General features: G+C 36.0%; 1 protein-coding gene across 4 annotated transcripts in view; it reads right to left on the bottom strand.

Moving 5' to 3' along the window:
• Positions 1 to 25,664, bottom strand: part of CNKSR2 (connector enhancer of kinase suppressor of Ras 2) — a 205,929-nt gene that overhangs the window by 104,333 nt on the left and 75,932 nt on the right. For all 4 annotated transcript variants that reach the window (XM_026051981.1, XM_026051984.1, XM_026051998.1 and 1 more), the window contains exons 6-8: positions 20,338 to 20,457; positions 13,732 to 13,791; positions 9,347 to 9,415 (exon numbers count right to left, since the gene is read on the bottom strand). In XM_026051981.1, the coding sequence (XP_025907766.1) occupies positions 9,347 to 9,415; positions 13,732 to 13,791; positions 20,338 to 20,457 (249 nt within the window). The remainder of the gene's footprint in view (positions 1 to 9,346; positions 9,416 to 13,731; positions 13,792 to 20,337; positions 20,458 to 25,664) is intronic.

Raw genomic sequence — 25,664 nt, 5'->3', positions numbered from 1 at the left:
AGAGAGATAATCAAAATTCTTATTCCCTTCAGTGTTGCTTGTTTAAAGTGGAATGCAGCCAGAACTTTTTAACTTATCAACCATTTCCTCCAATCAGTTTTATTCAGTTTTGGTAATAATAAAAATAATATTAAAAAGTATAATTTCTAGGAGGAAAGAATGTTCACATTAAGAAATGGATGTTAACAACTTACATATCTATCTCTCATCTTGCATTTTACAAATAAAAATTAATAATATATATTAAAAAAAAGGTGCATGAAATTACTGTCCACCAAACCTAATACACTGTTAAGCAAGTCAGAATACAATCAGAAACTATCTGGCATCATTTTGTTAATAGATTGATTTCCATGAAGACTGACCATGAGTGAAAATGGTCAGCAGGCATCCTCAGGAAACAAATATGTTAGTAGCATCTCCTCTCATTTTCCCAGCTTTGTATGCCTGAAAATGACAAAAAACAACCCATACTACTTCTTCCTCCAGAATGCATTATTAGGTGAGGAAACCACAAAAGGCTGGTTACAGCATGGACAACCACAAAGATGAAAGAGATGTCTGTATGTGGTAAGGGCAGCAATGCCAGAAGAGCAGCAGAAGCCTTTCAGGGATTTATCCAGCTTCTTAGGCTAATATAATAGTGAACATCCATACCTACACAGCACCTTTCTTCCAAAGAAAGGAGGTTAGTAGTACTATGATTGCATTGCAATTCGCATTAAGAAATATATTGGTCACATCATTTAAAGAAATATGATTTTAATGTCATGCTAAAGCAATCATTTCCATACATACCTAGGATGTTACTAATTATGTTCTACTGTATCATTGTCCATAGACATGATCACATGGTTTGTAAATAAGGCATACTGAAGAAAATAGAACTTTTAATTGAGAAAATCCTGATGCTTCATTACAACTTCTACTTATTATCACTAAACTATGAAACAAGTCATTTTTATATTTATTTCTGTCTAAGTAAAAGAAAGGTCAAAAGTCAGAAACTTCATTGGGAATAAATGAAAAGAGCAGAACTGGGAGCTGCCTCTGGCTAACCAGCTCCAGCTACCTTTCTGTATCACAAAACATATCCGGTCCAGAGCAGAGCTTTTGAGCTTTAGATATTTTCATGACTTCACTGTAGTTCAACAAACCTCACAAATATTAACAATATGACTCTAGAACACCGTGGTAATGTGGCCAAGCATCTGTTTTACTCAGGAGACAAAGGCAACTTGAATTACTCAGGAATGTGGAGTCTGTTCTCCAGTCAATCTTAAGCTCAAAGGTACTGTAACATTTCACTTTTGAGCCATTTCTAACAAAACCCCTGAACACACTACTACTTTGCAGTACTGGAATGGGAAGAGCAAAAAATTCCAATTCAGGGTGTTGAATATACCCTACTCCACAGATAGAGGTAGCGTCATCCAGTCTTCCCTCATCCTTCCATAGATATTATATAGATGCTGCCATGGAGGAGGTGTGAAACTCCTTGTGGGAAGAACACCTGCTCCTTCCTCAGCAATGGAACAGATATAAAACATGGACAAATAAGGGTGCTGCCACCACAGCCCACGCTGGGCACCACAGTACAGGAGTCTAGACCCATTTCAGTAGGAGGATAAACCTGTACTGCCTAAAAAGAGACATTTGAGTGTCCTGTGTGGTCATTGACTAACATCTCAAAGTGGAAACCTGCTGCATAAGTGGGTGTATTGCTTATTTGCATATTTAAATTCCCCTGACTATAATCCTGGAATTAAGAGTAAAATATATATATATATATATGTTTACACATATACATGCACATACACACACAATCTGATTTAAATTAAATATATCATCACAACTTCATTTATCTGAAGGAAGGATATAGGAGAAGTGTCATAATAAGGTCTTAATTACTGCCCCATGAGTGAGGGGTTTTTTTCCTATTTTTATTAAAACAATCAGCCGTAAACTATACACAGTGTTCAAGCCGTTGAAGTGCTCTAAGCCACATTAAGGGGTTTTATGTTAAACTTCATGTCAGTTATTGATTTCCATGCTTTAATTTCCCCTCCCTCATGCCACAGAATTAACTTTATTTTCTTATAATTTTAATCTACTTTAAAACAACTATCTTCATCTTACTTTTCCTTGTAATTACTTCCAAAATTCATCAGAATAAGATAATGAATTATGCAGCAGCAGATCAGGACTGATCCTGAAGAACATCTGTGTAATTTATACTGCTGTTATCCGTACAAAGTACAGAAGTATTTGGAACTATTTGATCTTAACTCAGATGTGGCCCAGGCTGTGCAGGACAATAATATTAAAAATTAACATGTACTGTTTTGAAGACCTCTCTGCTTATCCTTCATCTCCTTTTTTTAAATATATTTTTAATTTTCAGCGATTACAGTTAAAAAGTAGTTAAATTAGCAGCAGGAAAATCTGTCCCTTCCTCTCCAAATACTTACATTAACAGTAAATCTTCTAAATTATTCTTATGGGACAAAGAGATTAACATAACCTGTACTTTGTTCTACATGCATCAATGTACTTAAACATAGAGAACTCAGATTTGTATCTGCTACCTGGCCGTAAAACATCTCCTGTAATAGTTTACTTTGAATATCATAAATTAAGAAATTTTGAAAAAATCATAATAGCTGCAAAACTTGTAATATTCTCAATACTGAGAAAAAAAAACAGTTAACATGGCAATTTAAATCGCATGTAAACTGAAATTGTGGAGAGGTTAATGGTCAGCAGCAACTATAAGAGTAAGAAAATAATTTCTATCAGGAATATGTACATAAGGGAAATGAAGTTTTTGGCAGTACATTATCTGCGGTATTTTTGCTAGAAATATTGATGTAATTTACCACATCTCTCAGAGGACCTTATTTTTTTTTCTTATAGAAATGCTATTAATTTCATATAGAAAAATAAAAAGAAAAACAAACTGTAGAAAAAAAAATCATTAGAAAGTGTGCTTAACCAGATTTTCTATGCAGAAAAATGAATTTAATACAGGAATCGCTCCATGGAATACAGCAGCCATTCCTAGGAGAGGTGCCTTTAGAATTATGATCAATTATAGCTTGTATAAAAATACTGAACTACAGAACCCATAGCTCCATTGTCATCAATGCTGAAGCTATAAAAGCCTCTCAAAACCACCTATGAAAAAAAAATGCCTAGTATTACAGCTGAGTTCTTAGTACAATTAAGTTTCCTTCTAATACAGACATCAATATCTTTGAATTAGCACAGGTGCTTATTCCCAAATTGCAGCCAGTGCTGGATAGAGCTGTCTGTGCCATCAACTACGAGAACATTTTTTTTTCCAAACAAAAGTAATTGAATAACCCCGTAGTCAGCCGACCTGTTACTGATACACACTGATCCAATGCAAGGAATAAATTGCCAGAGCTCCATGATAACAGAGCCTTTCCGGAGTACAGCCTGGGGAAAATAAAACATATCTGTGCTTGTGACTGCACTGTGGGATACACTAAATGGCTGCAAGTGATGAAAACTGCCCGGTATGTGGAAGCAGATACCTCCAGGAGCACAACATGCTCGCACTGATCGAAGCCCTCGTCATACAATGAATGAGAGGACTGGCACCACTATTACTTCCTCCAAAGATCTCCTGTAGTAAAACAGTAATCTGAGCTTCTCAGATCTTGACAGTTACGCAGCCAGATCCGTAGGATTCTTTGGAGGTGAACACGCCCAGCATATACTCTTCAAAGGCTGAGCTGCACAATAACTCTACAGCAGTGGGTCCAGGTCAGGTGCTCTGGAGCACAGATCCAATAACAAACTGAAAATGGGACGTCAGTGCCCAGGTCACTGGATCAAACCTGCCATGCATGAAACCTGAGGCAGTAAGGGGCAACTTCTAAAATTACTGGAGGTAGATGGCTGACCCTACACTTATTCCCCAATCATTCTAGGATAAAGTCAACCAGGTTTAATGTTTTCAGAGAAGCTAAGCAGTTTGACTTCTGAGTCAGAAGCACTCACAGAGTTAAGCTCTGCTGTAAAGTGATGTTTCTGTGCCACTTCAGCAGCTCCAGTGGTTGGAGACACAGGTGGGTAGTTAAGCATGAAAGTTTCATGGAATGAACAGTGGGAAACTATTTGAAATTTGGGAAACTATTTGAAATTTGGCAGAGATGTGAAGCAGTGTGGGCTGTCCAAGCTTACGCTGCCCTAACACAGATGCAACACGGATGTGTGTGTTTGCCGACCTGCCATGCCTGAGCTAAAAGTGCCTATAATGACACAGTATCCTGTTCACACAAAAATGAGCCCGAAGTGGGGTATGTGTTTCCAGTATCAAGTCTGAACAATCCTCAGGGATAAAATGAAAAACAGATCAGTGGGCAACAATGCACAGAGTTTGGGCTGATGAACTGACAAGAGAGTCCTAGTCCTTCGTATTCTATCAAATCAAAACCAAACATGGATCAACTCTTCTCCCAAAGCAAATGCTTTGTCCATGGAGCTGCAGTAAATTTATATTTACTAAATATTTAGTTCATTTGCAAAAGAGCTTTTTTGAAAATAAAAATTAAATCAATCTATATACATATACACACACACTTTCTTATTTTTTAAAAGGCTTTCAATCCTATCACATCTTTGGAGCGCATGAGCAGCTTATCTCCCTGGAAAGTATTTCTTGGAAAGCACAACATAATTCACATGTATTTGTCAATTTTGTCAATTTGTTTATCTTTTTCATTTATACTTCTGTAAAAACACTTGAATTCAACATTGTGAAACCAAAGATCACCTCCTCTCACACATCTCATCTCTGCAATATCACACTTCCCTGGTATATGAGATATAAACATAGCATACAGTATTTGCATATCTACGTAAAAAAAAATCTGTGTAAAAAAATCATAAATATTACACAATTTCAACACATTCTACCTTAAAGCTAAAGTGAATTGCAAATTTGCTGAAAGATAATTTCCTTTTGGGAGGATCACAATTCTGTTCTCTAATCAATGTCAGGTAATACTTAGGGAGACTTTTAAAAAAAGAATGAAGAATTGAACTCAAACTTTAGGAGGGAAGTAGGAGAGACTACAATTGCCACAATAAAAGTATGGCCTTCATACCCCGAAAATGTTTTACTACAGAGTTCAGGGGGGAGCCCTACAGAGAACTAGGTTATTTCCAAAATCTTTCAGCTTTAAACCTCACCTATTCTTAAAATGAAATATTCCTGTCAACACTCATAGAATTTCCAAAGCAAAGGACGTCCAAGGGTTTTGGAAAGGATTAAAATCATGATTTGAGAGGCATTCCCCCATCTGATCTTCCATAAAAGTACACACGCAACAGCAACAGAAGGATGCTGAGCACGAGGCCTACTTCATTTGAAATTTTATGATTTTGCTGCATTGTTATTTGAATGCATTTTCCATCAGCTGGAAAGGGTCAGCTCCCCAAAACGCTGTGAGTCTTTGTGGAAGCACTGGAACTCTTCTCACAGTAAATCCAAACACTGGTTCCTTTCTTCTTCTATAAAAAGATTAAGTTATGGGAAAATCTAGAAAGCCATCACAACCTTCCAAAGAGTTTAAACTTGCAGAAAACCAACACATAATCTTATAAATAAATCACTCATTTCAGGAGAATGTTAGCAAAATCTTGAAGGTTTTTGGATCATAAATACAAAACAAATTCCAGCTACTAACTCCTGCTGTCTCAGTATGGCTCACAAGAGCCCAATGGACTTCCCACGGCGGGGAAAGGCCACTTAAGGGAAGCCATTATCTACATACTAGAGTAACCCACAGACACTAAGCATGCAGAACATACCAGCTGCCACATGAAACACACCACCATTGGTCTATTTTGCCAAATCAAACATACTTTTTCTGCTGACTGTATTTACATGTTCCAATGAGCTTTAGTGAACTAAACATAAATTGTAAGAATCATACACATGTACTCCTTTACATATTATGTCATACTTGTATCAGAAATACATGCAAAGACATTAAAAATCCTCCAAACTCTAGAAACTGATGACAGGAAATTGCACAACAGCCTATTTAAGTATCCCACACTATCACCATCTTCTGTGTTGCATATTTTTAGTATAGCTTTATCAACAATACAACTGGAAAAAATACTGCAAGTAGCATTAATTCTTGAAAGAAATAGTATTCTCTCCAGCACTTTCAGCTGGTTAAAAGCAAAAGTATCTCAAGGCAAAATGTACTCTTGAATGAATGTGAAGAAATATGACCAACAAAGTATAGTGCAAATTATGAAAAACATTTGTAACCTTTGCATTGGATATACTTCAGATAGAAAGGCTTTCAGGGCAGATTAAAAATGGAAGTTACATAGAAGTCTAGGGGAAATCAGGACCTAAATCCTTTAAGTTTTAGTGGGGGAGCTATGCCCCTCAAATATTGAGCCATCTAAAAAAAAAAAAAAAAAAAACACTTTAAGCTGTAATGCAAAACATTGAGAGAAGACTCACATAGCTGCCTAATCACAATAAACAATAATTTTTTTTCATTAAAAAAATTCAGAAGTTATTTACATTCCAGAGGTCCTGCCAGATACAAGTGGATTACCTCTTGTTACACATGGCTTCTATCAACTGAGCAAAAGATGGGGGCATTCACTTGAAATCCTTTGATTTCACTGCCAGATGAAATACTATGAAGATCAAGCACCACCGCAAGAAAACAGAGGATGTCAACAGTGAATGAAAAATATTTTGACCTCCAATTTTGAGATGTGTATAATAAAAACTAACATAAGCCACTTAAGTATTCTTCTACTTTGTCATGCTGCCTCTTTCAAAATCAATGGCCCAATCTGAAAAGAAAAAGGCATAGACTTTCACAATCAAAATGTGATTCTTGATAGCTAAAAAGTTGTATTTTTAAAAATAATTATATGGAGTTTCTCCTTCTCATTCATTATTTAAAATGAGAGAAATTACTTCTCACTCTTATTAGATATTGTGTCTAAGCCCAGATATTAACTTAATTTTGACAAACAGAAACAGTGAAATAATTTCAGAAAATACAGAAAAAAAATCCCCCTAAAACGAATCTTTAGAGTCTATTAGATTTTGATTTTCCAGTTATATCATCCAAGTAACTGTAACATACCAGCTATGTCACTTTAGAGCTATTTAAACAATAGTCATCCTTAATTCTATATTGAATAGAGGTGATAATAAATGATGAGTCGAAAGTAGAAAGTTGCAAGATTGAGCCTATGGCTTCAACTGTTGAGCAGTATGTAGAGTTTGAAAAAAAATCAATAAAAAGAGAGGATAGAATGCTGTATGTCAGAATGCTTCACTCCAGAGGAAGAAACACTGGGAGTAACAATATCCACTTTTGGATATTAACCTCATGAGAGGTACCAGAGTACAAAAGAAGTTAGAAACTTACCAAAAGAACTAAAAAGGAAAAAAATCCATAATATGTATAAAAGATTCTGTCTTTATAAACTCTAAAGTGAATGATCCATTCCCCTTTGTAAAGGCAACATAGAAGATACTGCTACTCTATAAATCAATATTAATACTGCTACTATACAAATCAATATTAAAAGTATTTTTTCTATACAGTATCAAATATTCCAATTTATATTATACCATTGATAGAACAAGAGCGTATATAATTGTATGCTTTATTCTAATACTATACATATCCTCTATACCAAATGTGGCTGTTGAAACTAAAATGAGGTTAGTCTCAGCTCCATATATTCCCTTATCCTAGAAGAATAATCATTTTTTTTTTCCTTTTTGTGATACTTTTTTTTCAGCACAAACCTCATAGCTTTTTATCTGCAAAAGCTTAACCATTCAAATGTTAGATTAAAATTTCTAAATGCTTGTCACAACATTTTTCATTCAGTAAGAATCTGATCTTTTTTTGTCAGGTAAATGCAATGGAGATGTGGCAAGAAAATCAGAACAATACTTAGATGATAGAAATTTTTGAAGTTGACAGGGCAACTTCACTATACAAGAACCTTCATGATTTATAGGAAAAACTAGCTAGCATAAAAAATGAAAGCTTACTGAGGTGCTTAGTCAAATTTGCACACATTTTGATATTCAAAATAATAGTATTTTAAAAACCTTTTATACTATGTTGATATTATGACTTCTCTTTATGGGAAAGTATATCAGTTATCATCATCAGTACATCAGTACATCTAAGTAATCATATGATACAGTAATATTTATCAAGAATTGTAGAGGGATAAATAGTCTTCACTCTATTCTGCCTAGATCTATCAATTTGTGTATCCTAGTTGAAAAGTTAGCTTCTCATCTGTTAAGTTCCATACATGTACAGTATATTTGATATCAAACTTAGCTGGAGAACGTAATGGAATATTATCCTAATTTGCGCAAAGGAGCTGACATGAGATACTGGGCCTAAAACTGTAAGTGGAAGCCTATGGGGAATGAAGAAACACACTTGTAACAAATGATTGTTGCATTAATAATGGGAATCGTGGATCATATGCTGTCAGCTTAATTGCTTGCCAGAACACATATGATTAATTCCACATACTGACTTTCACTACTCTTAAGAAAGCTTAAACTTTAGAAAAAGAATAGTTGCTTTTTATATTAAAACTTCACTCCTTTCAATTACTAAGCTTCCTTAGAAAGAAGTTTATTTTGATTTTAATGGTTCATCTATCCTAAATACAATTACCAGGGACTAATATGCAACTCTTGACACTCAAGGTATCATGCATGGTTTCACTTTCATACATACAATATTTGTCTCATCTTAACTTTTAAAGTTTAAAAATGTGTATATAAATTAAGATAGATAAACCAATGTACATATGTAGGAATTTTAACTGCTTTTGTTTTTGAAAAAGAAGTGCTCTACATATTCCAGTAAGTTTAGAAAGTGATAGGTTTGCTAGCTTCCAGCAAGCAATGATGATCCTAAACATACAAGGACACAACAGTTCCAGATCCCTGAATTCAGTCTACTCAAACTTTCTATTATACAAAAACAAGACTTTTTTATTAATAGAGCATCAGTTTGCAGAAAACACTCAAACATAACACAAGCCTCAGTTATTAGCCTAACTTGGTACTATGTCCAGTGATACTCAGACTAGCAGAGTTAAGTGTTTTAATTATAAGAATTAAAAACAAAGCACTTTCAGAAGAAAAAAAAAAAGACAAATTTAGCTGTTAGAATAAAAAATGTTTTATAAAAACACAATTTTCTACACATTTCTTTTCTACACATGCTGGTGTGCCATGACACCATTATCTCCAATTGACACAGAACATAGTTATACATACCACAGTTTGGTGGTTAACTTGAATCACTTCATCTCCAGCATGGATTTTCTTGCACCGATCTGCAGGTGACTGAATTTAAAATAAAAGAGATGATAAAGAATACAGTTCTTACTGGTCATCATCTCTCTGCCAGCAGTATGATTGCTAAACTACGTCAGATTAGATTGATAGCTACATTCTATTGTGAAATAAAGAAAAAAAGAAACATTTAGTAAATTAATTAATTGCTCTTGGAGAAAAATAATCTTCACTGTTGTATCAAGACAATCAAGTTTAAGAAAGGTATGAATATTTATTTATTAAAGAGTGAAACAGCCTTAAAGATTTAATTTAATTTTAATCTGCAGAAAGACTGTTTTTACCTGCCTGACATGTCTTAAGCCTTTGAAGCCAATCTTTGGCTGAATGTTAACTCCATCAGGACTAAATAGCAACTTATTCAAAACTAAATTTCACAACTAAATATTTTGGTATGTTCCCGAGAATCCCAGTAAATCAGACTTCTTCACAGCGTATATGAGGACAGAGGATTAGGCACTAGCAAGGAACATCATAAAGTTATATTAGAACTTCATGTCTGGAATACGAGTAGATAGAAAGAAATGCAACAACAACCAAAATCAAACTAAGATCATCATACTTGCAGAAACAAAGTAGTTTTCTTTGTTTTTGATCAAGAAAAGCAGGGGGGAAAAGATCATTTTCTCCTCTTGTGCTCTCTGTATGTATAGATCACCTTTTTTTTTTTGAGGGATTTTCTCTTCCCCATTTTTAAAGGCAAGTAATTTCATTAAGCTTTTCATAGAGTGATAATTCTTTTGCTCTTCTTACTTAGTACTGAGGCTGCCAGTCTATGAAGTTGTTTAACCACCTTCAAGGTAAAAGCGACCCAAGGTACTCAGGAGTAGTTTTCCAAAGAGCTGCTATGAATTTTACAGAAAGGAAGTGAAATTGATTTCACTTCAGCATTTTCTAGTTCTGGTGAGACAATGTGAATCTAGGTGTATGCTACTAGCCTGGAATGGGGTTTGTTTGCAATAATTTACCTACTACTTCTCCTCCCAAATACAAACCATGATCTTCTAGTGCAATTTCGCATCATTTATAGCTTAAGAACAGTGTTAAAACAGAAGATATTCAAGCAAAACATGAGAGTGAAAGGAAGGTCACTTATGACTCATGTCTTGCAGGCATTATTCAGAGCATCTTAACTCATTTGGGGCTAATAAAGATGTAATTTTACTTACATTAAAAAAAAAAAAAAAAAAAAAAAAAAAAAAAGCAGCCTTGACTATTTGATGCAGTTACACCTAAGACCTTCAAAGTGGCTATGCTAGTGAATCCTATCATTACATCATTTCCCTGTAGTAACTTCAGCACTTGCAGCTTAAACTTCGAGAAAGTAGCAACTTCGAGTGCAGCAGTTTGCCAAATCTGTAAAACATGATCTCAGACAGTTTGGACTGAAAAAAAAATCATTGTAATTATGTCTGGAAATTAATACACTGAAAGCTTAGATACAAACCATTTCTACAGGAATCCAAGCCTGTGGTCTTATGAGATCATGGTTCTTGTACTTTACTGTTTTTTCTCCCAAATAGACCTTACTGTTAAGAAATAGTTAACTTTTATCAATCATCATTTACAGAAAATAAGGGAATTGCTAGGTTATTTAAGATGTATATGCTGATCATTAAGCAAACATCTATTTATGAAGCCCCCTATAAGGAACAAAATGTATCACATAACAGATTCATCTACAGGAGCTGCATATGAGGATAAGGAATCTTACTTCGGATGAGGTTTAGTGGTCTCCTCTTGGCTAAATGTTGTCTTTGTCCCATTCCCCCTCAACACACCCACACTATCAAAAATACCTATTTTGATCCTCCTGCCTCCCTTAGAGGCTGAACTATGTTTGGTGTGCGCACACAGTAGAAACTTGGGTATCATTTCTTTTGAAAAATGTCTCCTTTCGGTGCTCTATAAGCACCCTACAAACTCAACCATTACACAGTAAGTGGGGACACTAAAGGAACTTAATTCAAAATGGCAGTCCTGCTGTAAACCAGAAGATCGACAAATGCAGCTCATGATCTGACTTAAAAAATACTCCATTTAATTAGAGAATTTAATTAAAGAGTTACTTGTTTTGATAAAAACATTTGCTTTGTGAATTAAAGGAATATCTCTATCACTAAACAAGAAGGCTATATTCTCCTGCTGGACCAATACAGCTTTTGCAATTGCTACTTTCAAATATAAGAGAGAAGAATCAAACCAGAAAGATCAGCTTGCTCTAACGCTATAGGATCATTAAGAAGAAACTCTAAGGGGACAATGACTTCTAAGCAGCTCTGTTCCCTCTCAGTTCTAGTTTCAGAGCTTGTCTGCGCTGATCTGCAGGGCCAAGGTGCTGGGAAAGATGACTCCTACTGCTGAACAACAAGATCCAGATCCCTCTGGGCTTTGTAGTTGGACTCTAAAAATGTTGAACTGCAAACAGATAATGCAGGATGGTGGATAAAAAACCCCACAGAGTTATATTACACAGTCAGTACTGATAAAGCGCTGCATTTATTAAAAAGACAAGGGCTTCTCTGTCATTTTTCAGGAAAGGCTCAGATAAAAAGTTGTGCTAACATCTCATTTCAAGTAGTAGACTCGGAAAGAAAAAGGCACAAGTTTTTGTTTAGAGGCAAAAGAATTTGGATTATTCCTGTTTTCTACAAGTCTGGTAGGACCACAAATGGCAAAAAAGGTCAGTATAAAGAGGTCAAATCACATATTTGCCCCCACTATATCCTTATTTTGACATGTTCCTTTGATGTTTTTCTTCCTGTCTATCAACATTGTACTTGAGTGGGTTTGTTTGTTTGTTTGTTTGTTTGTTTTTAGGAAGTGGCTAGAAACTTTGTCTTTGAAAGCAGGAGATATGTTACTTTCTCTAAGGTGTTTCTTATTTTCACAAACATTTTAACACACAATCGGTCTTTCTCCAGATAGCAGATTCCAGTCTCTCCACTTGCCTTGAGTACCTCCAGGGTCTTATAGGAAGTGAAAGTATCAATAATAAAGCAGAAAAGCCATCATGACTGAAGATCCCTGATGTAGCTTTTAACTATATTCATGAATCATGAAAAAGATTTTCGAGGCAATGCATTAAGATTTTATTTTTATTTTTGCCCCTGGGAAATTAAATCCAATAATAGTAACTCATGGAGAGAAAAGAGTTCCCTTTTTAATCTGAGGAAAAACTTTAAAAAAATTACCTTTCTCCATATGTTTTCTAGATTTGGCACAATTTTTCTTTTTAGTTTTGCTAATGCCATTGATGACATTGAAACTATAGGTTGGACTCCCCAGACTTTTGATTGCCAGACTGAAATTCTTCTTATGTTTTCCTAATGCTACCCATGGACATCCTGTCCACAGGAAAAGAATAAAGATTTCTAGATTGCAATTCCTATGAAGAGATGAAAACCAGAATCCTATTCTTGTCCCATGAGATATTAGCAAAAACTATTGCTGATCCAAGGCAGCAGCTTGGCAGGTGCCATGAGTGGTTTGTGTTTTCCAGAATATGACACAGTAGATAAAACAAGTATTTGTTACATCTTCATTTTAAGAAGTGTTGTCAGAAGGAATTGCTTCAGCCATCATGGAGCAATTCAGCATTGTCCAGTGGCTTGTTCAATGTTTATCAAAGAATATGAAATAAAAGCCTAGAAAATCCCCAAAATGATCCTCTTGCCCATTCCCTATCAGACACAGCCAGTTCTGTAAAGATGGTGTACAAGGAAAGGAGAGTGTATTTCAAAGTGACTTAAAAAGTAGTCTATTATGTCTTGCTTGTTGTTTTGCTACCTTCCATGAGAATTAGTGCACCAGTAATGTTTCCCTTTTTACAGGTATTATTCAGAAGTTCATGCAGAAACATATGGTTACTTGTCAATGTGAAGGGATGTCCTCATTTCCATGCAATTATTATAAAATAAAGATTGATAGATGCAAAATGTAAAAGCTGTTTTTCTAATACTACCATGAACTCCTGCATTTCAGTCTATATTAGTAAAGACATTCATCTTCCATTCACAGTGCAAGGTAACTGCAAGATAGCTACCTCTTATCTTGATCAGCTGAAGTGTTTTAAGGGGCTTAAAAGGACAAATCAAAACCAGTTCTGTATCACAGCTACAAACAACTCCTTCAATTCTGAGATAAGCAAGCAAAAGCGCTTCTGCTGTCCAACATGCTATTGCTCCTCAACAGCCAACTAGCACACTTTTGCAAGCAAAATGTAGTCTATAGAAAGGGAAAGCATAAACCACAGGTAAGATCAAAAAGGTTTCCAGGCCTGAACATACAGTATTAACAATACTTACATTTTCTGTTGTTCCAGTAATTACATGGAGACCATCATATGTTGATTTAATGTACATACCCTAAGAAAAAGACATCATGGGAAAGAATTTTTAAAGGGTTTCACAAACCATCACCATCCAAACATAACTTGTACATCTCTAAAAACAACAGCTTCATATGTTCATAGATATGTATTGATGTGTGGATCTTTAAATTAACATATGCAATAAGCAATATGTCTCTGGTTTTTGATATACTTAGAGAACAGCACAAATGTTGCTACCCCTGTGCAGCAATAGCAATCTAAAACTTTTACCACAGTCATCTCCATAAATACTTTATGTGCTCCATAAGTGACACATACAACAACAGTAGCATCTGCTTACAAAAACAAAGTTAATAATTGCCTTATGATGATCAATACTTCCATTTCTTTTTGGAAGATGCTTTTAAAAGAGTTGTACCTTCTAGTAGGCAATGCTGCAAAAATAACTTTCAAACTGGTAACTGATGCTCTGATGTTCAAACTGGTAACTGCTCTGAAGTATACCTGAAAAAAACGACTCTAAGGCTTTCTGATTACCTCACTCATCTCAATGAGCTCTAAATCTCAGTTATGACAATTTTAATGTCATCTTTTTAGCTAAAACATTTAAAAAAAAAGAAAAGGGAAAAGAAGGGCTATTCACATATTAGCAGCAACCATGCTGTGCACAGCAGCTTATGAAAAGACATAAGTTCCTGAATGGGTGGTTTGGGTGGGCATCTGCAACCTGCTTTTTCTCTGAGTCAGCATGCAAACGGCATTTTAATGGCACCACTAAGACGGTGGGAAAAAGGAAAAAAAGAAAGATAACTGGCTACTCGCATTTACAACAACTTCTGAAGAACCCCGCTTGCTCTGATCAATTCATAGAAAGCAGGTAGACACTGAGCACTGCACTAAATATCATCCCCAGGATGTGCTTGCTCTCCTTTTAATCTAAGTACCGCAGTGAAGCCCGTTCTCAGCTGAGGAACATGGTGTGCTCAGCAGTGATCATAAAGAGTAAGGAGGCAGAGAAAACTTTTATCAGTTGGGCAGACCTCATCTGGGACCAGTACTTGCAGATGTTCTTGTAGTGGGATAAAGAAGTCTGTCCCTGCTTCCTCCCCAGTTAACAATCTGGAGGATATTCTCAGGAAAAAAATGATATTGTCTCTGAGAGGGAACTCAAAACTGAATTTGCCTTTTACTCTACACAGTCTGTAGCAGAAATTCATGGCATCGTTTCCAACTGTCATGTTGGGCTGCTACATCTCGATGAGAAAAAAAGCAAGAACCTGCTCATTTCTATACAGACAGGACCACCCAGCTCTATGAATCCTAAATACTTTTTTCTTTGATTAGCTCCATGCTTTCCTACTTAACTCAGTTGTAAGAATATCCTCACAACACCCCTGTGAGGTAGGGAAATACTAATATAGACACATTTTACAGGCATGGAAATGAGTCACACAAGAGACTGAGATGCATCAATACATTTGGCACCTACTACCTATCCCCAAAACAATGAAAATCAGGACCTAAATCCTGGATAGGTCTGGATATGGATCTAAATGACCTGACCTGACTGGACATGGTCAGGAGCTGAATTCAGGTCAGCTAAGTTTGAGCAGACCCAGCTCTAAGGACTGGACCATTTGTCCTTGCTTGCTGAAGGCACACACATTAGTGTAAGCCACAGACTCACTGGTGGCAGGTCTGCACAGGACAACTTCTAAAGAAAATTTTATTTTTACTTTAGTGAGTTATTTGTTTCAACATAAGCATTTAGATAATAAAGGTAGGATTTCATTTTTTTCACTAACCCAAAGAATGGTTTGGTTTCTTTTTCCCTTTATCAATGTTATATTTTCTGTACCAACAATTAAGTGGCTCAATAGTAACCTAAAATTGACAGTGATGTTTCACTGAAATATTAAAAAACTTTACTTCAGCAAACGCAGGTTTAAATGTTAAAAAAAAACAATTGAATTTCCTGTTTGGATCTGTAAAGTGAAGCTAGTACAAGACAGGAACACATGCAAATCATACTACCACAAAATAAGGAAATAGTGAATAATGTCAGACTGAAAGCAGAGGCTATAGTCTCACAATTGCTGCTTATGCTTAGTTTAGTGCAAAGCACAAATCTGAAGGATACTAAGTATATTACATTCTATGGTGATGGACTGCAATTCCTGTCCAATCTAGTCTTTTCTAGAAATTAAAGACTTTCAAGAACCAAAAGAAGAAAGAGGATTTTTTAAGAATTCTTACTAAAGGCTAAGAACAACAATTGAATAGAGACCTTTGGGAAGAAGGAGGAAGAAGGAAGCTACAAAAAACACTTAAATTTATTCCCCTTCTAAAAAAATTAAGACCGTTACACTATTGCTATATCTTGTCAATTTTGCAAGAGACAACATCATTATGTTTACACAGCAGTTTTTTAAAGGAGGAAATGCAGTATTTTACCATTTCCAAAAGCAAATGTAATTGAAATGGGATCCACACTTTTGCTCACCTTCCTCTACTGCTTATTTTAGGTGAACAACAATATATGGGAAAAAGCACAGAGAACAAAATGTTTCTAGGGTTTACTGGAATCTGCTGTAGAAGTAAGACTATCAATCACAGACATTTCCAAATATTCCTTTCTTTGTCTCCTTGTGACTACACAATATTAAGAGTACTCCATGATCAAGAGTACATGGTGTTCAGTGTGTGTTGTTCATTTCTATCAAAACAAATCAGCAGAAAAAAATCATAGATATCAAAAGATAACTCCAAAGTCCCCATGAATTCACAATAATTCTTGTGAATGCCAAATAAAACTAAACGTTAATTTAGTTCACATGCCTAAAATATAGCGGGCAACCGCTATAGGAATCAAGAACAGAAGCACACTTCCATCAAAAATCAGATAACTCATTGCATAGATTGTTCTGATAAGCTGAGGGTAAGAGTCTAATTTCAAACACATCAGTACATTCTATATTGGTGTGAACTATTGCTCACTTAGGGGCTGGAACAAAGACCTTGGATTTTTGTTTTTCTTAAGACTGTCAACAGAATTTGAAATGCTTGCAGCACATTTTACACAATTCCAGAAAGTGCATAAGAAGATACTAATTCAATTTCATCATATACCTAATTAAATTTTTACTTTCACTGTGCTGGCATCTTGATGCAGTCTCCCAAGATTACACATGTCTCTTTAGCCCAGAAATGTGTACCAAATATGTAAAACATAGACCAAAGGTATTCTTGCTTCCTTTTCCAATTCAACTCTAGAGCTCAGTAAGGTCTAAGAAGACTAAAATCCAAACAGTTTTCAGAAATCTGTTCAAAGTTTTTTTTTTTTTTCCCCAACTCTTCCAATATTTCAGGCCAAATAATTTGCAAGAATATTAGAAATAATAGTACACTAGATTTCAGTAAAATACTTCTTCCTAGCTAGACCTCGAGCTACACTATCTGCTACTTTCATTTTATATTACATGTGACAGGCTGATTTTATGTTTTCTTTAACACGCAAAGAGGAACTAAGAAAGTTCTCTACTATTTTGGCATATTCAGCCTCACAAGAATCTAGATGATTGGTAGAATTTGAAATAATGCCATAGCACATGAACAGTCCAGAATTAAAATTAAATTTTGAACAGGAAAAAAAGAAATTCAATATTAACCTCTATCAAAGTTCTCCTCTGATAGTCTATACTACATTTAAAAAAAAAAAAAAGAAAAAAAAAACAGGAAACTGCTCAAGGAAATCTTACAAAGATAAACCTGAATATAACTTGAGTATCTGCTTTTTATCTAACAAAATGCATAGAGTAGCCCACCTATTTGCTAACTACTTTGTTTTGAGACAAGTTTTGAATCAAGTATACGAGTTTTTCCATACCTCATCATAATCATCTTTTCTCCTTGTGAGTTTCTTTTAGTCTGTTTTTCTGGTAAACATTACTTAGTTTAACATCCATAAGATGTTGTAATCCATGTAACATATTTAGGTGCTTGTGCAGTAACCTATTAGTTGGACAGTTGACATGTATTGTGGCCACAGAAAAAGGTTAACTGTAGCAATGGAAGTATTTAAACCCATTTAAACATCCTGGCAGTGTCTGTTCTATCTGTTCTTCTTCTTCTATCTGTTTTGTAGTATAAAAAAAAATCAACCATTTCCCCAGATCTGTCATATATTTAACATACAAGTTTAAAGAAATTACAATGTTTTCCAAGCCTTTTATGTTCTCCTCCTCTCCTTTCTCTCTCCCTGATTTACTTTAACTTCTTAACTTTAACTTCTTAGATACTGTTTGAGGCAATGTATCCCATCTTCCAGGCTAGCAGCCATCCTTGCCCTCCACTTTTTGCTCACAGTCTTTCCATTTTTATAACATTAGCATTTCATTCAGTGTACATTATAGCCAGCAGAGAGCCTCCACAGGGGTCCAAGCTTGAGAAGAAAGTTGGCTGTAATCCATCTTTCCACCTCCGTTGTTGCACGCATCCCAGAAGACAGTCCAGAAATTACAGAGCTTCACGTTTATGTAAGTGCTCCTGATGTGCAGCAACTCATCATAACATCAAGTTCCACCATCATTTACTCCACTGACACTCTTAATACTCAACAACATATTGCACTGGTAGGTGTTCACTCTATCTTAATTGAAAGATGTTAAAAAGAGCAAAAACAAAAGCGTTCATACAAAGCACCAAGACCAAGCTGACAAAACGACTTGATATTGCGATTGCAACTGTAAGAACCTGAGAAGCACAATGCACACCTGCCAGCACGGATGTATCAACCTTGGTTCCTGCTCCAGAGAGCTTACAGTCTAGGGGACACAAGGTAGCCCAGAGGCAACACAACTGAGGCATACAGGTAAGAAGGAAGGAGGGAAAAAAGGTCATAGCATCAAAATAGCACTGCATCCTTCTAAGGCATGTAAACAAGGTTTGCACAATTAGTCCTTTCCATTTAAAAAAAATGCAATTATTTTTTGTGATAATGACATGGAATTTCTCAGTCAGCAGCATGACCCTGTCCACTTGGTTCACAAAGAGCTCCCAGTTTCAACTGACAAGACAGACAGAAGGGTAAAAACAGAGGCACAGAGAAGGGGAAAGATTCTCTACACGATCAGCTACATGCTGAAATACACCCACGTAAAGACATCATTCTTTATAAAAAAAAATCTGCTCTTAACACTTTTCAGTCACTGGAGGTTAACACCACCCTACAGAAAGACGCAAATGAGGAAAAAAAAATAACAGTAACAAGACAGAAAGGAGAAAAAAAAAAAAGCTAAGACAAAACCGGACAGAAATCCAAAAAAGTGGTTGAGAGAAAAGAGAATTCCTTCAATACACCAGGAGACAGGATTTAGAAAAACTGACTACTAAGAGCAGGCAAAAAGATGTGAAAATTAATAGGAGAGGAAGAGAGAGAGAGAGAGAGAGAGTCCATGGAAGGGTGAAATCCTGGAGGCAAATTCTGAAATGGATTCAGAGACTATAAAAGAAAACCAGTGGAGAAGGGAAGAAACAAATAGTAGAACAAAACAAACCATGGGCCAATATTTACTCATCCCAAAGATTTTTATCTTGTCTTTTAATTATGCTTTTTCAAAGGAGACATATCAGTGAATAATCAACCTAAAAAACATGGTATATCAAATTCGCAAAAAAGAAAAAAAAAAAAAAAAAAGCTCCCAAAACCCCCAATCCCCCAAATATTCTCCAAAACTACACCATCCAAACAACAACAACAACAAAATATCAGCTGCACAGAAGAGTGCAGCAGTAGTCCTTGCTCAAACAAATGCAATGAGAATGAACTTGGACAGAAGTTGCAAAAGCTATTTCACTACAGAAAAAGTGGTTAACTGAATTCTAATTGCCCTTTACTCTCTCCAAGGGAGGTGGGAAGAGATAATACTGGTGATATAAAGAAGAATAGCTGTAAGTATTATCAGTGCGTTTTTCTCCATGCCATAGGTGTTGGATACTTCAGTAATTGAAAAATCAATGGTCAACTCATGAACAACACTGAGCTTTCACAATCACCTGATTAAGCATGCAGAGTTTTTGCAATAAAATTAAATAAGCTATTTCTTAGCAGTGCTGTAGAGTCTTTGAATAACTTATAAAATAGCTTTATATCCCAGAGACACTATGAAGCAAATTCTAGAATTTGACAGCTTTTGTGCATAAACCCACACAAACTTCTTGGTTGAGTTGATCTCAGTAATTTAAATTCCTTTAGACTTCAAGATCCTAGAACTATCTGAGCTACTTTACAGAAGCTGGTATAAACAGCAAGAACTTCTCTTTCTTTTTTTTTCCCAATTTATTATATTTTTCACATATACTGGCCAGCCTTACAAACTACTTCCCCATTGGCCCAATTGCATGAGAAATCAAAATATTTCAGATATTTTGCATGAGAAATCAAAATATTTCTTTTTTTAAAAAAAAAGAAAGAAAACAAAACAAAACCTAAAGTCACCTATTCCTTTATATATATACATCTTAATAAGCAAATCACTCTCTCATCCTGGATGACGGTTTTGATTAACTGCGTACTTCTTACCAGCCCTTCACTTGGCTTGATGTTTGTAAGCTGGATCACTTCAAGGTGGGCAGACTGGGAAACCAGAGGATCGGAAGAGAGTGAGATAATATGATCACAGACACCAGAGAGAGTTTTACACTAGGAAGGAAAGAAAAAAAAAAGAAAAAAGGAACTGTTACAATGAATATGCCATTTCTAACCGTTTGGATTTCACCCTACTACTTATAACATGCATAAATTTCGTGTTGGTTGCATGCACACAGCAGAGAGGATTAAGAAGGAGTGGAAAAGGCCTCAGTCAGCAAGCAGCACGCTGTGCAAAATCCCTTTTTTATGATGATTCCAATTGACAAAGCAACAAAACCGCAAAGAATAAGAAAGAACAGCTTTAGCATCTCAGCAGAGACAGTAAGTGACCGTATGAGCTCCTCCCATCTGCTCTCCCCATTGCGGGTGCTGCACCCGAGCTGTGTTTAGACACCTGGGATACCCTGTCACCATCCAGGTCCGTGTCACCATCCCAGGCCTTTTGCAAAGACACTGATTGCCCCTTGCCCTGCACACTGTGGATGTGTAACTTGCACAAAAATCGGACTGTTTACAATGATGCGTACATCCCATTAACTCTTAAGTTGATGCTGTATTAATAAAACACGTTAATTGACTTTGGAATGAGTTTCTGATGCTCTACGGATGCCAAGTATGATTTACTACTGCAGACACGAAGATCATGATAAATAACCACTTCATCATAGGATAATTTTTAAAGCTGTTATCCTTGGCAGTCTCTTTGCAGCAAAATAGAAATAAAGTTTCTAAAAGGGCTGGAACTGTCAAATGGGTACTTTGTTATCTTCTCATCTCTCACTTCCTTGATTCCCACTTGGCAGAGGGAGGAAAGCCATGACAATTTATTTTCTATCATTCTCTCATGTTTCTGTAAGAAAGTGATTTTTGATAGCTTCAATATTTTCCATGGAATTCCCTTTCAGCAGCTAAAATGGGTTTCTCAGCTCAGATTTCCAAAAGTATGTTCAGTGTGTGCATTTAGGGAATAGAACAACCCTTGGTCCCACGGCTGTGGACAACTGGGAAACCAGCTAAGAGACACTTTAATTGCTCTCAGAGTCAATGTGTTATAGGTATCCAAGCACCTCCAACAACCAAAACACAACTGCACACAACGGCCACAACAATCCATTTTCCAAGCTATTGTATAATAGTTTTTTAAAGTTATCTACAACAATGTTATGAAAATAGAGTACAAATTCGGATATAACCTCCTTGCCAAATCACTGTTATAATTCCTAACTCCAAACTAGAAATATCTTATCTCAAAGCAAAGTAAAAACCTTGAGTGATAAAAAGCATGGAAAAAAAAATCCAATGAAAGTGAAAACTTAATCCTGTTACAGACCATTACAGTTGGAATTTGTCCTCTTGAAATTATTTATAAACAACTGGAAACTTGGCTTAGTATTTATATGGCTTATTTTATTGAACAATAATGTTTCAACATGAATAAACTTTATTCAACATGAATAAACATGAATAAAGGCTGCTCTCCTGCCTCTCTGCAAGTGAGGGCAGGCTACAGAACGAGCCTACTGATATCTGAGTCCCAGGAGGAGGAAAACAGGCTGTAATATTAAAACAAGTTTGTATGAGTTTCTCTGAAAAGGGCTCAAAGAATGATGCATCTAAAAAATCACAAAACTATTATGCCAAAAAAAAATTGTGTGTGCTCCTATGCATTTCTGAAAGATTATTCTCTTTCAAGTCTTGCATCTCTCTCTCTGTTCCAAATCCTCATACTCCTCTCAAACACAATCATATCCTGCATATTCTAATACAACAAAGGAGCCTAGCAAGATCCATAGGGAAGATGCTACAAGTAGAGGCCCTATGCTCCTCTACAGCTTTCAGAAAAGTCTATTTACCTTTCCAATATTTAAGCACTCATTCAACATATAGGGATGCATATATTACTCTCTTCCCCCAAAACAAAGAAACTTAGCGGCAAACTCCGCTGAATTATTACTAAAACTTTTCTGCTTCACAGGCATTCAAATCTAACCACAGTAGAGATAAAAACTGTAGATTGTGAGCATTCAAAGCTCTATTAAATGTTGTCAGGTTTATTACCATACATTAGCACCAGAGGTGAGTGGAAAAAGTGATAGAAAACAAAAAGTACAAAAAAGTGGAAGTTCTTGAACTGTTTTCTCTTAATTTTATATCTTTAAATCTTCAAATATTTTTTCTCTGATCACAGTATTGATGGACATGGTCCAATAAGACAAAATGCCATTTAACAACATCCATAAATAGTTTTTCTCAAGAAACCACTGCTCTAGATAACAAGACCTAATTGCAACATTGTCCATTAGTAATTATAGAATAGTTTTACTCAGCACACCAATTTCATCAAAAACATGTTTTGCTTTGTTTGCGAGAACCTTCTCTTGCTGTTTTGAAATGCTGTCTACTACAGAAAGATTTTGAATTTGAGGCACAATACTATTGCATAATGAACTGGCACATTCATGTTGCCAAGACTTCTTGCATTTCACATATATTTGTATAACACCAAATGAATGACTAGCTAATTTGTTTTTAATTGAATGGCATACACCAATGCATTCATCTAATTTCAGAAAACAGAAATAGTATTCTTGTTATAATATAATTACACCTTGGGACCTTGGGAAGAAAAAGCAATCTTTTAAAAGACAGACCTGGGTTCTGCCCAACCACCCAACACTTCCTATTGCTGTAAGCAAATATTTAACAACTCTCTTTTCTTTTGAAAACAAAAAAGCCTGTTTGTATTGGAACAGATACAAAACTGTACAAGTTCCCCTTTGCTATCATACATTTAAATCATTTCAGTGAAATATGCTCATTCTTGGGTCATTCTGAAAGTCCACTTTCCATAACCTAAGACACTTTATGTCAGCTGATTTAAAATAACAATTCTTTTTTTTTTTCTCTCTTTTTTAATGTGATTGTGATAGGATACAGGGTGATCTTGTGCTACACTATCAATGGAAAGACCCAATAGCTTTTGTCACACTCCCCGCCCCAGGTCATTTGCCTCAGGCCAGCAAGGCCTGGCCAGTCTCAGGGCTGTGCTTATCCCTGGGATCTCCTCCACATGCTGGGGATGTGGTGCCTCCAGCCCTGCACTGCATTAGCAATGGGCTCTCCGCACTTCTCTAAGAATTAAGACATAACCTAGTATCCATGCGAATGTTTACTGCCTCTGAATGAACATCAAGACCTTGCTGCGTGCCCACAAGTGCGAGAGCAAGGGGTGCATTCCTGCACCATAGATATCCTCTCCCCATGGCAAAGGGCAAGGTGCAAGGGCTGTTAGGAAATGTGTGCCCACAGGCTGGCATCGGCAACACAATGGATTCTTCCTTGTCTTTGTTCCCTAAAATATCTCAACTGTTTTGCCTTATATTTTTTTTCTTAATTGATTATTTTTCAGGAAGGAAGGAGTGAAAGTAGCAAAAAAAAAAAAAAAAAGGCTAACAGTGACTGGAAAAAAAAAAATAGTGGTTCTCAATGTAGTTATAGTCCGGCTCCTGCCCAAATTACTGCTATTCACTTTATTGGTCCAGGTACCTCAACATGCCCATAGAGATGGAAGATCATTTTTGACTTGGTGGATCAGGAACTTCCGTGAGCAAAGCTGCTGACACACAGCATGGGAGTTATGTTCATTTAGCAGAGACAACATGTTAGTGTGGCCAAGTAAATTGTCTTTGACTTCTTTACCTTCCTCTCCCTACACCCACCCGAGGGAGGCTCACCAGGTTCATCCTGTACTCAGGGTTTGGGAGCTCATCCATAAGAACTCCATGTCTACAGCTCCGAAGGCATGTCCAGGGCTACTTTACTTCTAATTTGACTAAGTTTTCCTCGAGCTCCCCATATTTCATTGGAACTTTCAGCTTGGCAGATGCAAAAGGAGCAAATTACATAAGTAGGAGAAATGCCAAGAGATTTTTGAATTATTTATTGTTTTATTTAATGGACTAAAGAAGTATTTTGCATAAAGGCTAATCAATTCATTTGAATGGAATACAAGCACACCAGCAGTGCACTTTTGCTATTCATTTTATGCCAAACAAATTATGAATGCATTACTTTTCAGCATAACCTATTCAGCACAAGCAGTATCAAAGGCATGTATTAGTTTCACTAAAACCTGATGAGAGCACAATATTCCTTTTTCTTCAAATGGTAGTTACCTTTGGTACTTTGAGAAGCTGCAGTTCTGATTACAAAAACATCATTAATGGAATGAAGATCCTTTATCATACCTGCATAATTGTCAATTGCCTATAGCAATTCAATTTTAAGAGCACCTGGTTACTCTTTCAATACAAAATAGGTTTCTAAATGTAGAAAATTGATTCAGAGGATATAGCTGCTCTTCAGTCCTGAGCTGGGCATCCCATCTGTATTATCCAAAAATAAAAGAAAAGCATGATATGCAAACTGATCTAAATTTGGTCCCTTTCCTACTTTCTGACTCCAGGAAAGAGGACGCACTTCTCAACAGACTGTGCAAAAATAAACTACAACAGAATCAGGTTAGAGATCTGGTCAAGGGGAAATTTTGCATTAGAACATTAAGGAGGATGTAGAAAATATCGTGTTTAAAATCTGCAGGGGAAAGTAGCCAAAGCAGAGTATCTTAGCATGGCTGTGATTCATTATCCTTGCAAAATTAAATGTATGGAGGATAGCTGAGGAACATGCTTAATGAGTAAGAGATAGTTCTAGAAGATGGCTTTTACAATCAGGTGTCAGCAATGCGGTTGTAATGGTTATGCCAGACACCATACATCTTTAAGTAATTTAAAACAATGTATTCCAGGAACGGGGCAGAGGTAGCTGCTCTTTAATATTTTAATGGAAGCCAACTCAACAATAATTTTTTTAAAGGCAGTATCCCCAAATATTCATTTGCCATATTTATACATCAGACAGGCTTGAAAATGAGGCAGTCACTAGACATGGTAAGACACACAGGGGAACCAACATTCAATTGCTCCTCCAAAAATCAGCAGGCATTACACATGCCAAGCCTTTCTCAGATTGCACTCAGGCTTCAGCATGAAAGGCACCTGAACTAAGGAGAAGGATTTGCTCATGACAAAACTAGTTTCTTACCTATATTTTTGAACTGTAATGCACTAGTTTCTAAAAGATTTTCCACAACTGTTCCTCCTTTCAGCCAAAAAGATGGAGACTTAAAAAGATAACTAAAAGGTAACTGAAGTCCTTATTTTTTTCCAGGCTAATGATCAAGCTTAAATCTATCTGAT

This window comes from Nothoprocta perdicaria, unplaced genomic scaffold (assembly GCF_003342845.1).
Source record: "Nothoprocta perdicaria isolate Ctin4 unplaced genomic scaffold, notPer1 scaffold_112, whole genome shotgun sequence".
Classification (NCBI taxonomy): domain Eukaryota; kingdom Metazoa; phylum Chordata; class Aves; order Tinamiformes; family Tinamidae; genus Nothoprocta; species Nothoprocta perdicaria.
Note: the sequence above shows the minus strand (reverse complement) of the source record. Positions and strands in the feature narration are given on the sequence as shown.